This window comes from Falco biarmicus, chromosome 1 (genome assembly GCF_023638135.1).
Source record: "Falco biarmicus isolate bFalBia1 chromosome 1, bFalBia1.pri, whole genome shotgun sequence".
Lineage (NCBI taxonomy): Eukaryota > Metazoa > Chordata > Aves > Falconiformes > Falconidae > Falco > Falco biarmicus.
Window position 1 is genome coordinate 101,965,867 of NC_079288.1, and position 15,502 is coordinate 101,981,368.

A 15,502-nucleotide genomic window follows, 5' to 3' on the forward strand; every position below is an offset into this window, starting at 1 on the left:
ACTACTGAAAAGGGGTTTGCAACGCAACTACTGAAGCCAGCTCTACTGCTGGCACCGGCGTTCACTTAACAGGGGCCCACACATCCAGTAACAAAGTTAAGAGCTGTTGTTTTAAGCCATGTAAGCTGAGCTGTGCACGCTCACGCTCGTGTAGGGGCTACGATGAGGTGTTCAGCTGTAAAAGTGTAAGCAGGAAGCCAGAACGCAGCTGAACCAGGAGCTGCTGCAGTGAGATACGCATCTCCTGTGACTTTCCACAGATCTTAACTCTGCCATTAGTGGAACTAGTCAGTGTCCCCAAATGTAGTTCTGGGTCTTGAACTTTGTTTTGGTTTCAAATACTCTGTCCTGCTTCTTTTGACTTGTTTTACAGGATCAGGTCAGAAGGGACTGATTTTACAGGTTCATTAAGCAAAGTGCCTTTCACCAGACTCAACTTGCCTTTGTTTTCTTGTTCACGCTTATCTTGACATTCAAGGTTATGCACCTCATCGAATAAGGCAGCAAGAGAAATTAGCAGAAACTCCTACCTGAAGGTTTTCACAGCCACCGCTCTGTTGCCAGCCATCAGGTATCAAAGGATTTACTCCTATGAGCGGATCCAAGGTCTGATCTCAAGCCAAAGAGAAAGATTAGGCCCCACAGCCTAATAAAATAGGAATTGTGTGTTCAATTGTGTTCCTTGCTAGAGAGGAAAAATAATAGTACAAAGACAGGCTGGCTATTCTTCTAGACCTGCATTATGCGCTGCAAGGAAAATCCTCAGCACTCACAGATCAATACCAGCACTGCTAACACCAATAAGGCTGCATTCATTGAAAGCAGCCAGGATTGGGACCAACACATACCTAAGTCCTGTCCACCTGGATGGGGCAGACACAATGTCCCATTCAGAGGTCCAGCTGCAGCATTTCGCTTCCCACCCTTGCCAGCAGCTCCTCTCCCACCTCTGCCCACATCTGCTACGATGATAAACCCCAGCTTACCAAGCTTCAGTGCTTGCACTGCTAGGGACAGAAGGCAGATTAAGCTGCCAAAGTCCACCAAGTGTTGTGCCAGAGCTACGAAGACTTGTACCCAACAAACCACCCCTTTAGAGGCTAAGAGTTTCCAAAAATCAAAACCAGGTAAGGGCACTTGTGCTTCTCTTCCTGAACAGCATCCCTCCAATAAACACACATGAACACATGACCCTGTAGCCTTGAAAAGGGGAAAAGACACAAAACGATCAGCCAAATACCGCATGTTCTAGATACACGGCATGGCCTGTAATGCAAGGTCCCCCCTCGCTGTCCCTGTCTGCCACTGACTCATCTCAGCCGGCTTCACCCACCCAGCGGGTGGCTGCTGGGCTGTCTGGCTCGCAAAGCAGCGATGCGCCAAAGTGCCCAGGTCCTCCCTGTTACGTAAAGCTGTCACAGCTACCTGTGAGGCCAATCTGTTGCCCCGCAACCTTTACATTCCGAATTAGTCTCTATTAAGACAGCTTCCTGGAACACTGCTCACATTAAAATCTGCTGCTGGGCTCTGTCAAACGGCCGGCAGAAGTCAATAAAATGCAGTTCATCATGGGATTTACCATAACAATGAGACACAAACAGACTTAGTCTTACGTATAGAAATGATGTCAGACAAATTAGGTTTGCCCAAGTTAGTCAGACGCTCTTGCAAAGCACAGCTTTGTCCTCTCATGTCTCAACCCTGGTTGTGCTACTTGTCACACGGAGTTATAGAAAGACACCTTTGCACACCAGCCTTGAACACTGAAGACAAGAGGATTCTCCCACCACCAAACAAAAAAAATCTGAACGACAATCAAAAAAAAGCTAAGAGCAGAACGTACTTAACAGCGCGACAATGACACAGCTGTAACACTCCCGTCCCTGGATCACATTGTGGCTCCTTGCCTTGGGAAGCTGAAGGTGATGGCAGATCAACTTGCAGACAGCAACAGCTCTCCAAAGACTGGGCTTCCAGGAGCAGTTCAGTCTGAGGCAGCAGGTATGGGTACTCTGGGCTTGCAGACGCGCCCTGCCCAAGGAGCTTTCCCACCTCAGGCTGGCTCTCACCAGCCAGCATCAACGCTGCCATGCTGCATTTTGGTCAGTCATAACCAGGAAACACAGGCTGGCATTTGAATGTCAGGTATTCAAAGCATAGCAAACTGTATTTTTGCTTATTAAAGGACAAAATACTGTTATGAAGAAACATCACCAGGGAATCTTTACAGGGAAACTTGTTTGCCAACATTCACCAGATAAATTAAACCTAAAGTTTTCATTAAAAATTACTGTTTAAGTGACTCAATGTTAGACACAGAATCAAAACCTCGTATCTGCATATGTCTGACCTTTTGAAGAGCTGGAAAACTGAGCCCAGAACTACAGCTCAGTTTCACAGGTGGCCTTATTTCCGCAATAGGGCAAAACTGCCCAAAACCATCAGATGGAAAACTCCCCCGAATGGCTGTGCGAGATACGCCTCTGCTCACAAGTCCAGCTCATCTTCAGCTGCTCCAGAGAATGAGCATTTAAAACAGGCTTTATCTTAATTTGTCTGTCAAGTTTTGTCTCACAAACTATTTTTATGTTAATATTTTGAAAAAAATGACTGAATTTTAATTTGACTCAAACAAGTCACCAGTTGGTTTGGACCAGCTGTATGACAGCATCTGTGCTGTGACGTGAACTGTTACTTCTACGTGGACTTAATAGCAGGACATGGACTGTAACTAATCTTTGGAAATCAGCTAGACTGACAATTCCACGACAGAAGTCTTCTGAGTGTTCTGCTTATTTTTGCATCACTTACTGAGTATATTTTGACTTCTTTTTGGTGCTACCAATTTCTAATCCTTCCACTAACAAGATGTCCACCAAATACAGCAAATGGCAACTTAGCTCTCTTTCCAGGCCTTAGGCCTCTGCTGTTTCTCTTAAATACTCAGGCAAAATGTTGGTCTGCAAACAGAAGAAAAGCAGTCATCTAGAGCCTGGATGGGTAGGCTGAAGGCCCAAGGTCTATGCCAATGTCTAGCTTCAGGCAACTTAGATAAAGCAACCTGCCATTTTCTGTGCCTTTATTTCCTCTTGTATCGTTTCATCTGGCCTCTGAGAAAAGAGACGTTCACCTCTTCTCCCTGTAGTTACCTAACCTCTCATTCAAGGGTCTGCCTGCCCACGCAAGCACTGGGCTTACATACGAGTCAAACCACTCTCAACCAAAAACCAGGCTGTGCCCCAGCTTCTACCCTCAGCAGCCACACGACAGGGTGCTTTTCCCATCTGCACAGCAACTAGCAAAAGGGGCCTGGCATAGCAGCACTCCCAGCAATAGCACAATAAACATTTTCTGCACAAATCAGTGGTGTGTGCCATGCTGTGACACCTCCTTCAGCTTGCAAAGAGCTGCTCTTACGCCCATACGATTCAGCGAGAGTAGGAACAGCCCAAAGTCTAGTCATAGTACAAGATTTTATTGCTGTCATGATAATTAATGACTACTTACACTGAGCTTTTAATGACTACCTGCACTTTTATTTTGTTTGTTTGTTAACTGGGTCGTAAAGAAGTAGTCCCAAATGATTTCCTGGGTTTATAGTACGATAGGGACCTCTACAGGTGTTTCCCTCTTCAGAGCAAGGCTAATGACATGACACCTATCAGCAGCCAGGCATCGCTGCGGATGCCATCAGAGCTCTGAAACACCAAAGTGTGGGGCTGTGCAGACAGCACGTTCAGTGTCTCCATCAGCAGGTCAAGTTGCTCACTGGTGCCTTCAGGCCACCAAAGCAACACCTTGAAATGCAAGCGATAACCAGAGCGTTTTCCCCCACTCCTCATTTTTCATGCTGCTTTTTCTAGAGGCTGGATGCAGCTACCCCCCTGCCATGAAGCTGTTTGGTTCCATGCCAGCAGCTACTGAAACAAGCAGGGCTGTTGAAGACCCTACCCATGATGGGAGAGTTGACCAAATATAGCCTTCAGATTTTATCTGCATAGTGTTTTTTATCTGCATCATGCAGATTATCTTATTTCAAATACATACATTTTGTCATGATACTTCTCTGAATAGCTCCAAAAGTTAAAACAAACAAAAAAAATTACACCCATGTCACACAGGACATCTGCTAGCGTGTTACCGATTTGCTAGAGAACCATTTCTTGAAAGAACTCAAAGGAGAAGAATGACGTGTCAGCTACAGCACTATGGAGCTGCTTTTTAAAAGTTTGATGCCTTTCCTTCATATGAGTTTAATCCCTCCCTGCCTCAGTTCTCCACAGCACATCATCCGCAGAGCACTGCCTTGCTGCATAAGGACGCTCTAAAGACAAATCCATTAAAGACTGCAAGCTTCAGGGGTCAAGGGAACTATTCTGAACTTAATCAATTATTTTGCCAAGTTTGCCTTCTCTTTGAGGGGTCCTTTTCCAACTACAGTGTATTTTACGGACCAGAAATTAAGTAAAACATATGATGGATGTAAAGATGACATTCTCCTGACAACTACATGATTTTGGGGGATTAGATTTATTTTTTTTCTTTTTTTGCATGAAGTCCAGAGTCACTAGCATGTAACCAGTTTCACAGCTGGTTCTTAAGACACAACCCAGTACTTACATTCAGAGCACACGCTAGTCAGCCTTGTGCTAGCCACAGGAGCACAAATCAGTTTTTCCCTTGCAATGCGTGCTAGAAGTCGGGCTGCCATAGTAAGCGGGAAGGACCAGAAACCCTGCTGTGTTATTATGCAGATCATACTCTTGGTTACTGAGAGTAAGAGAAAACCTTCTCTGAGGGAAAACTGTCTCCTACCTGCCTGCCTGCCACCAGACCTCTAAGACCTTCTTCAGCAGCCTCGGGCACTGCCTGCAGCTGCTGGCTGGCTATTGATCTAGATGGGCTAGCAACCTGGCTGCTCCTGCGCCCTGGCAGCGCAGATTGGTGAATAAGCCATGTGTGATCACAGGCACCGCTGCTCTTCAACAACAAACCCTATGAGGCAGGCAGGACAACGGACACTTCGTACTCCAAACGTTAGCCATCAATACAAGTCCTTACACTTCCTTCCAAGATTAAAAGCAGTATTTTGAAAGGACAGTTGCCTTCCCCACAGGTTTCCATCTTGCTATTTTAAACAGGTCTTGCTGGGATCAAGTGAACTGCAGGCCAGCCACGTGTTTCAATAGAAAATGCGTGTCTAATTCAGGGGAGGCACTCAAGTCACAGCCAAGCATCTGCGACAAAAGTACACCTGCATGGTGACTGCAGATGCCAGTGAAGCAGGCAGAGGGCTGGGTAGTTTAGGGGCCACTAGGCTTGACAGATGCGTGGCAAGAAAAACCAGCGTGGTTCCACCAGCCAGGATGATACACAGGGCAAATGCTCTGTCCTAGGGAAAGGCAGGTACCAGTATTTAACACCTCTTTCTTGGCCCTGCTGATTTGGTGCCCAAACAAAGCTGATGCAGGACTGCCTAAAAGCCACACAAACACAGAGTTTCCTCTTGACGTGACAGTTTTTGGCACGTGCAGCTACTAGGAAGCTGAAGCTTACAACTCTGTTAATTATGCCATTACAGAAGGGAGCCTGATAAATGAGCCAGGAAAGATGATCCTGATCCTCTGACAGGCCAGTTCTGCAGGAAATTCAGCACTGTAAGCAGTAACACACCATACTAGCCCAGTAGCATCTGTCACTTATCAAGGCAGGGCTCCGCACAGCTGACTCCACGAAGCAATCTGAGGCCACACAGACTTCCTCATCCGGGTCACTGCATCAAACAGCAGAGCGAATCATTCACGCAGTGATGCCTCAAACACAGCCTGAGCCTGATGAAATCCCTTAAAAACTGCAATGACAACGCTCTTCTCCCACATGGGCTACAGCCTGTAAACACTGCAGACTGACGGGGAAGGCTGTCACCTGTCTTGGTGCCACCAGCCTTGGATGCCTACGAAGCTGGTAGCCTGTTCGGAGGATGTGCTTCAGCACAAAGGGTGAAGAATGGTGAGGAATACATTTCTGGAAACCTTGATACCACTTGGAAAAAGAAAACAAGACCTCCTCTTCCTTTCTTCTTCCCATCTTCGTCTTTATATTTCATTCTCATTTTGCATGGTACAAACTCATCTGGTGTTTCACTCTCAGGCTCTTCTTCTGCCAGCAGAAAAACCTCAGCAAACTGGCAGCCCTTCCAAAGCTGTTGTGGACAAGAAAGCAAACTAGAACATTTCACTATTTAGCTTCCTCCTAGACTGTGGCCTTGAAATAAACCTTCCTTTTCATTTACGTTAAGCCAAACATTAAAAAAATAGAAACACACACTGGTTTCCTTAGGTATGAATGTCTCACTGCAATGAGTAAATGCTTTTGAAGAAGCACTTGCAGACCCTGCAAGGCACCTGCTTAACCACTGCTTTATAAAGGGTGTCAAAGTCAGTAAGAGGACATGCAAACGGTTAAAACCAAATGAAAACACAACTCTCCCCGAGAGCTTTGTTGGACAAGTGAAAAGTCCAGTTGTTCAAACTCCTGCCCTCAAATGTCTTGTAACAACTGCATGTACACCCTGAGCAAGTTGTGTTACTGTGCGCGTCTGCCCCAAGACACAGCCTCTGTGTTGCAGAAGGGCTGATCCTCTGTAAGTGAATACAACACTTGCAACGTGTGTGCAGGAAGGAACAACTCACTGCAGAGAAGGAAATTCATTCACTTGGCAAAAGCTTTGAGCTTTCCAACCTTTGGCCTACCTAGCTCTAAGATGTTCTCCGAGACTGATGAGAAAGATCTCTCACCTGTGTTTTCCTGATGACATGCACGTTTCTAATAAAGATTCCCATTCAGTCTGTCCAGCATGTGCAAGGGGTGAAAGGTGTTTTTTGGCTGTCTGTGTGCAGATGCACAGATTGTAACTGACATCTAATTGCACTCTCACTACATACGTGTGACAGAAAATAGTTAAGGCAACTACCAAAAGCTGACTTGAAAATCGTGAAGAACAGAAGTTGTCTCTCAGTGGATGCTAAGGAAAGGTCAGAAGAATGGAAAGGAGCAAACGATACAGCAATCTGAAGATTTAACTTGAGATGAAGAAAACAAAAAGGCTGAGAGTTGGAAAATTAGCTCAGTGCCTCTTACAAAACACTCATGTGTAATCAAAGAGCTTTCTCCATCCAGCTCCTCAGCAATAAACCTTTCTGCGTATACATGTGCCACTTGCTCCTTGCTCCAGTCTGTTGCACGGGGACTCCAACCAACCAGCGTGTGATGTGTTGTTTTATTTATTGATATCAAAGGGAGAGCCAAGATGACTCAGCTACTGATCAGGATCCCCCTGTGTGAGAAGCCCACTGAACTTCAGACCACTCAAGTGCCAAATGTACATTTAACTTTTCAAAACCCAGTCTTTCATATATATTTCAGCATTACCACTGTAGTCTCACAAATACACAGGTTTTTCAAAACAAATAACATGCATCCTGTTGTGAAAGTTAACTCGCATAACAAAGAAATTGAACTTTCCAGCAGGGCACCTAAATTTAGGAGCCTATATCATCCCATAAAATTGCAAAGTACCTAACTGACTTTTTCTCTCATAGATGACACAGCACAGCAGATGTTTCTACAACATGCAACAGCTGACATGAAATTCTTGGAGCCATTTCCAGTCTCATCAGCACTGGCAAACACTCCACCTGTCCATGAGAAGTCACAGTTAGTGCCATTGTCTTCAGAACTATTTTTATTCTCTTTTCCTTGAACAAAAGTTTTTGACCTTTGTGATTCTTCATAGACAAGATGAAGAAAACCAAGCATCTAGTACGTAATTTGTTCATCCCGGGTGGAACAAAATCCCTACATTCACTTTTTTCTTATTTGAGCCGTCACATCATGCACATAATCTGAAAACAGAATGAAAAGAGTCTTTTCTGGGCAAAGCTTTCCTGGAGTTTTGTAACAAAATTTCAGCTTCTCTAGCAACTGAAGTCTTGTGCTGAAACCACGGTGCAGCGAGGTTATGTTCTGCCTGAAGTTCCATGAAGCTGATGAGCTGCTATATGATATTAGGGAAGAGTTGAGTTCTTTGTCATGAGCACACTCAATAATCCATTTTGAGCAAGACGCCAGATTCCTTTGCTTACGAAAATAGTAAGAACTTGCCATGCTCAGAGGTGTTATTATCTGATTTTCCAGGAATTGCTTACTCTCTATTCCTAGGTTTACGTAAGCTTTTGAGAACCATCCATTTTCCTCAAGCCAAAGCATTTCATGAAAAGAAGCCTAAGCTTTGCTTAGCACACTGAAGGTAACTGCTGTGATGGAAGAGGGCTGTTTATCCACACACAGAGGCAGCAGACACTGAAATCAGAACCCAAATGGTTTCTTGTCAGCACATGATGTTTAGAATACAACTCCATTGTGAGACAGGTTGTGATTTTCCTCCAGAGGAGGAAAAAGAAGGAAAAAAAACCAGAAAAAAAACCCAACAACCAAAACAGAAAAGACCAGAGCAGAACACTGTACTAGGGCTTGAAATGACTGAAAACAGCTAAAACCAACTCCCCTCAGCAAATGCCAACCATAGGAAAGCGCTGAAAGGGCTGCAAGTATCCTTAGCTGTTCAGACCTGCTCATCTAGCAACCTTTACTAAAAAGGGGAAGTCTTTCTTCAAAAGTGAACGGAGCCCGTCAGTTCTGCAGGAGTTCCTTTTATGTACTCGCTCTGTCATTCCCTTTATTTCCTCTCATCAGTGAGGCTGGGATACCTGCCAGATGGCGCGGGGTGGCCTTCCCAGCACAACTTCCTCTCCTTTACAGGCAAATTGGTAAGTGTCCCAATGCCAGACCTTCACAACGCTGTCTCGCCCATGCAGACTTTGTAGGGTGATTTCAATTTCCTGCATCTAAAACGGACAACATCATATGATTTTTATCAGACAAATCTAAAATCCCAGCAGTTTGAACAGAACCTACATCTAATTGCCTAACTCATTAGGCAGCCCCAATGAAACCCACGTTTCAGACAATTGCACCATTTGATCCAAATGGCAGATCAGAAAGCAGAGGTAGTGTCAGCTCCTTTAAGATCGCACTGCAGATCAATAACAAGCAAGAACACGCTCCCAGTACCCTCAAAACTCTGCACACTGTTTCTTCCTGCCCACTGTAATTCAGATGAATGTAATCAGAAGGTTACCTATCTCCCATACCTCTTTCTTACGTAGCAGTAGATGATAGCAAGTATCCCACTTGTCAGTATTCCTACACCAATTCCCACAGCAATGTAGCGTTCGTAAGAATTATGTGCATACGAATTTAGTGTTAAATGTTCACACCTCTCTCCATTATAACCTGCAAGGCACCTACAAAATAAATATACACCATGCAAAAATTATTCATAACTTCTTATGCTTTGTATTTCAGAAACATGTTAGTTTTCATCAGTTCTAAACAATGTGGATCAGACCTAAATGAGGATGGGCTGAATCTGGTGCTCAGTCAGAACCTCTTCAGCAAGACTCCCAGTTGCCCCAGTCTATCTAGTTTAAAGCTAGCTCAAGTACTGCAGTCACAGCAGCAAATGCAGTCTAAAAACATACCCTCATCGCGGAGGGTGTGGACAAAGAGCATTGTGCTCTGCCGATCTTCAGCCGCTACCATGTTTCAAAAGGCCAAAGCTGCCCAGGATGGACCCTATAGTCCTGATGGGTGTTTAAGCGGTCATGGGATAAGGGAGCTGCAGCCGACATCTTGGAAGATCCTGCCCCCTTCATTGGGCCCACTGTGCAAATCTACTTATTCCTCTACTACTTACTCTAGCGCTGGTTGTAATTTGAGATGCCATCACAGCAGTGAGTGACAAAGCTGTGAATTTTCCCTCTCCCTTCCTTAGTATTACACTAGCACAGCACTACTGCCTCGTTAACAGTTCCAAGGCACCGCAGCACCCAAGCCTGCGCCAAACTAAACCTGACTGGCACCCAAAAGCTACACTCTGCTGAAAATTAGTCACATTACATAGCAATAAGGCAAACAAAGAAACAAGGCTCCTGTTGTTTTTCTAAAAAGGATACTTATAAGCAGTATTCTTTACTTGCATATGGGTTTCCTCAGTTCGTTGTGGAAAGCACAGAGCCCATTGATACAATAGCTGTGATGTTCTTCAAGACACGTCTGCATAAGCTTCAAGAGCTTTGGCTGCTCTGTGTAGTCTACTGTGAAAAAGGAAAAAGTAATGTTATATTCAGGGGAAAAAATAATCATTTGAATATATTTTCACAACTCAAGTTGAAAGGACATTGCCTGCATAAGACACTTAATACATAGATTTACTGTGATGTCTTGCAAGCAGATTCAAACACTGCTGAGCAGAGCAAGCTTCTAAGACATTCTAGCACAGCTTTAGAGAAAGAATAAACTATAAATAAATTACTTGCTCTTGAGAAGCGTGTGTAAAAATGATTATGGGAGATTCATCCAGAGTAACATCAGCACTATTCAACCTGCAATCCAATCAGAAAAACATCCCCGGAATATCAAGGGTTTAGGACACAATGAGAGCATTGAATTATTCTCCGTATGCTTCACAGTCAGAATTCTAATTATTAGTTACTTCCTTGTTTCCTTTCCCCATCACAAGACAAAATATTGCATTCTAACACTCCCACCTGCCAGCTCTGCAGCTATGAGTCAGTGATGCATGGTGGGATTGCTCTCTCCATCCGCTCTGCATGGTCTCATGGTAGCAGAGCACCTAATTACGCTTGTCAGCACCCAAAACTGCCTGGATGGTGTTCCCATGCAAAAGCATGGTCCACGACTGTAAGGTTTCTGAACTTCTGCAAAATTATATGCATCCAGGTCAGGAAGCATGTTTCTGCTTTGAAAACACACAAAATGACTACCTTATTCCCAACCACGGTGGCTTAAATGGGAATAAAAAAGTAGTCAAAACTGTTCCTGGGGATCTGATATCAAAGTTACATACTGATAGAAGAGCACCTGAGCCCAGGAGCGAGGTACCCTCACTGTGTAGGAGTGCAGAGGCCGGGATGAATCTGTAACACAAGAGCAGGGGTGCGGCAAGCAAAGAGAAAGCTTTACCGTCAAAGCAAGTATCTGTTTGAACTAGTCTCTCTACCCAGTTACAGAAATTGCTGGTGGGGTGGGGTGTCCAAGCAATGTCTTACTATTTCAAGGGACTGTTTTACTGATGGCTGAAGGTGATTTCCTAATCAAGTGCACGTCAACACCAGCTTTCAGTTATAACCACAAGAACAACATCATCATGCAGGAAGGTGACAAGGTCTGCTCAGAGTGACTAAACAATGGTACAACATGCAGAAACCTTCCTTTCTGACTAGGTGCTGAATCAAGGTCTGGACATATTACACTGATGGAACCATTGGCATAGACGTAAACCTCTAGCCATCCTGTGGGCACCTGAAGATCCCACTAGACATTTTTCAGCAGTAACACCACCAAGCCCCTAGACTCCTGACTAAATTCCAGCCAGAGTCATTTGATGGGAGGCATCCCTCCTATGCACTTAACTAAGCAATTTTTTCCTTCTTCCTTTATGTAGCTTCATCACAGAGATGACAAGTGATGGTAAACAGCTGCTCTACTCTATGCCTGCACATTACAGCAATTCACAACTTCAGCTGTGAATCGTGGTTTGGATACCTAACAGTCATGATGTTATCACTTACTCAGATTAAACAACACTACTTTGAAAACCATGCCCTCTAAAACCTGAGAGAGTAATCTGACTTTCAGCTCAGTAAGAGACTTAGGGAGAACAAGTAACAACTCAAGTCTGCTTGTTGGACACGTTTTACTACAGTTTCTTGGGAAGAGCTACCGTGGTGGAAAAAAAGACGTCTCGCTTTAATACAAACTTCTCTAGGCTAAGAAAAGGACATCTTTTACATTCTCGTAAGGAAAAATTCTCTTTGCACCATGGGGATGGCAGACCTAAAGCTAGAAACACAATGCTAGAAACTATAAACCAAGTCCACAGTTCTGGCCTGGCATCAAGTGACACTACATACATACCGACGGATACACGGAGGCCCTAACCATCACACACTACCAGGGAAGTACCTGAAGCAGCTCACAGAGCAGATTTGCAGCATCACCCAGCAGGGAGCTCTATGCTACCACAGCTAGGCTGTCCCCATACTGACACCAGAATGATGTCTCTGCTATAGAAAAGCACTGCGTAGGGCACGCACACCCACAGCCTTGAACCACACACTCCGCAAGGGAAGAAGTCTGTGCTGGCTACACACGAGCTCCAGCATCAAACTTTGGCTCTTCTCTGGCTGCCTCTGGGAACGTTGCTGACAAGCTCTGGCCAAGAGCACAGTCACCACAGGAGCAGGCCTTGGAAGAACAGATTTAAGGATGAGAAGATGGACAGATTTCCAGAAGAAAAGACAGGTTTTGTGACAAGAGATGTATGATACCATTTTCTGCACAGGAGGACTGTACACTGCTCACTGCTGGGTAAAGCAGAGTGGAAAAAAAAAAAAAAAAAAAAAAGGCATGTGGTAAACTCAGCTGCCAAGGAAATCCGGAACACGGGAGAGTTGGAAAAGCCCATTTTCACTTAGGCCTAATGTACCTGCAGAGCAGCTACTGAAGCTCTGCACGGAAGAGTTTCAAACAAATAGGCAACAGCATATTCCCTTGTGACTCTCCTCACACACTTAGGCACCAGCTGGTTTGAATCATCATTTCAGCACAAAGGGGGCTGAAGAGCGAACTATAAAATCACTAAACATAACCACCCAACAGAACCCTTTAATGTGCACTCCCTGCTGCCCAAAGCACTACCCTTCCACCAGGCCCTGAGAAAATGCCTGCTGCACAGGTTTAGTATTTCACTTGTATCTTTCTTTACCTTAGAGGGCTGAGGGGGGACAGAACACGACACAGAAATCAATAAGGAAGGTACAAATATACATGCCAGAGGCATGAAATACCCAGCCACCTCTACTCCAACTTCCACCAGACCAACTCCCAGAGCCAGAACATCCCTCTCAATTTCCCCAACCGCTGCCGAGAGGTGGCAGCCTTCCATCTTCCAACGTCTGGAAGAAACCTTGCTTGGTGCAGGTACACAAAACCTCTTCCACCGAGAGCCGTGAAAGTTAGTACTGTCATTAGGAACAAAGGTCAGCCTGGAGCAGAGGCCTGCCTAGAAAGCGTGAGGCAAACAGCTTGCCATGGGGGTGACAAACAAACAGCGCATTCCTCCCTCGTTGTCAGGAGCAAGAGCTTTGTCCGTTATGGGTTGCAAGATCAGATCTTAAACGTACACACAAAAATTCTAAGCACTAATTATTTTGACATTGCAAAAGTAAAAATTACCTCCAAAAGAATGATGAATCTTGAAAACAAAAAGAATGCTTTTCTAACCCATCCCAGAGCATTATGCTAATTCATATCGTATTATCCACCTAGATACTAAATAAGCTGTTGAATAAACACATCCATGTGCCCTTTCATGTCACGTGAGGAAAGAAAAGCATGCTGTGTAAGCACTTGACAGTTGCCTGCAACTGAGTCATTTGAACAGATACACTTGGCAAGATCGGACATGAAATGAAAACTACAGGTACTTGGAAGCCTGGGCATGCCAAAACTGACAGACTGGCAACAAAAAGAATCAGCTGCCAAGACCACGACAGCTCAGCCTTCAAGTATGGCGTGTCGCAGAGGAATGGAAGAGTCTGAATGGGGAGGGAGGGAAGGGGTCTGCCCCAGGTTCAGGGCCTCCCTTACAGGCTGCACAGAAGAACTGCTCACGGCAATGAAAGGATCTCATTTTTTCCCCACAGCAGAACCAAGCTCTTCCCTACTCCTAGCTGCCCGTCTTGCTACGAAGGCTCCCCTCTTCAGCCCAAACAGTGTCAGAAGTTATCCCTGCTGCGTCTGCTCCAGCCAGGCATCCTCTCCATTACCAGTTTTTTCTCCCCTGGCTGATCACCAGCTGTAATGTGTCACCAGCGCTGGGGCTGGGAAAAGTAAAGCCTGTGTAACAAGAGTAAGGAGATAGAACATGATCTCCTAAACAGAAAGCAAGCAGACTGAGCAGAAATCAATGGTTTTCCACAAGCTGCACCTTAGTCCCCAGAGGACTTGCATTCCCACAAGAAACTGCCAGTTCCTCCAGTGATACCTAACCAGAAGTTCATTTTCTCAGGATCCGGTATTAATAAACTTTGGTTATAAATCTTACCATAAACTTAACTTGCACAGGACTAGGAATGACAAGAAAACTTCAGAGAGATTCAGCCAGTTTCTTTGGTGACTCTAAGCATTTCTTTTCAACCTCCTTTCTGGAAATCCTGTTTTCAACTATCAGTGGCTTTGTAGAAAGTCCACCGAACTCCTTTTAACTACCTGTGTAAACGTGTGCTTGTATGTTTGTGAATTTGCTTCCACCTTTGAGGGGAACACAATCTCAACTAAAAGTGCTGGCACTTAGTTGACTTGCACAGCCACAGCTAGCATAAAGGTGTATGGGACAATTAGACACAGCTGTGTCACTGTAAATAAGCCCCTTATTTGCTAAAACATTAACTCTTAACTCCTGCCTTCTAGAAATAATAGAGACAGGGTTCTCAATGAGTCACAAAATATTTCTACTTTATTATACTCCTGTTTGTTGTATGCAACGCTGGAAAAAAACATCACAGGCAAATCCACTAAACCAGACCATAGTGCTGCACTGATAAAAATCAAACTACTGTTGTCAAAAATCAACATTTTGACTTCACATACACGTGCATATATGTATTTTACATACATATATATGAAACCCACATATAGTATATGTATGGATGAACATATATATATGTATCTATAAAACTGTACCACTACGACAAATAAGACAGGAAAAAAAGAACAGTGACTTGTTATGAGAAAAATAGCTTATGGACCTACTAAAAAAAGCTTGCAAGACATCCTGTGATGACTTACAATTAACAGAAGATGATTTGTATGCATGTTTGTTCTTTTTAAAGTACAAAGACATTAATAAGTATCACAGTTAAAATCCTTTCCTCCTTTACTGACCTGCCAAAACCTCAGTTCCAGATCGCACAGTTCTCCAAAAGTAATGACATCATTAGGACCTGAAGTAACATCAAGAATGCAGCTTGCAGGATAAACACAGCGCTCTGGTGTCAGATGTTGGCAGGTAAATAGCTTGAGTTCACATTTCAGTCAGAAGAGAAAAAGAAAGAAAAGAGAGAGCTAGCACTCTGAAGAGGAATATGGAAGCTGCGATAGCCAAAAGCAAAACTGCAACAAAGAAAGAAACTACTGAGTAACAGTAATGAGAGGCATCACTCCAAGTTATGCTTGCTGCATTCTTACTTGTGTGCATAAAGATTCACACTGCAGACAACTAGAAACCAAGCATTAGTTAAAAATAGCAGAAATGGCCATCAGAAACACAGATCACCTATCCCAATTAGCCTTAAAA

General features: G+C 44.3%; 1 protein-coding gene across 7 annotated transcripts in view; it reads right to left on the minus strand.

The window, feature by feature from the left end:
* EPGN (epithelial mitogen) overlaps positions 1 to 15,502 on the minus strand; it is a 41,336-nt gene that overhangs the window by 21,155 nt on the left and 4,679 nt on the right. For 3 of the 7 annotated variants that reach the window (XR_008824273.1, XR_008824270.1, XR_008824271.1), the window contains exons 4-6: positions 10,097 to 10,217; positions 9,213 to 9,365; positions 8,769 to 8,906 (exon numbers count right to left, since the gene is read on the minus strand). Coding sequence is in view for 3 of the 7 variants with exons in the window: in XM_056353995.1 (XP_056209970.1) it covers positions 8,852 to 8,906; positions 9,213 to 9,365; positions 10,097 to 10,217 (329 nt within the window). In the remaining 4 variants the exon portion in view is untranslated. Of the gene's footprint in view, positions 1 to 7,260; positions 8,907 to 9,212; positions 9,366 to 10,096; positions 10,218 to 15,502 lie in introns of those variants that run through there. The other 4 variants (XM_056353995.1, XM_056353956.1, XR_008824272.1 and 1 more) reach the window with 3 other exon arrangements.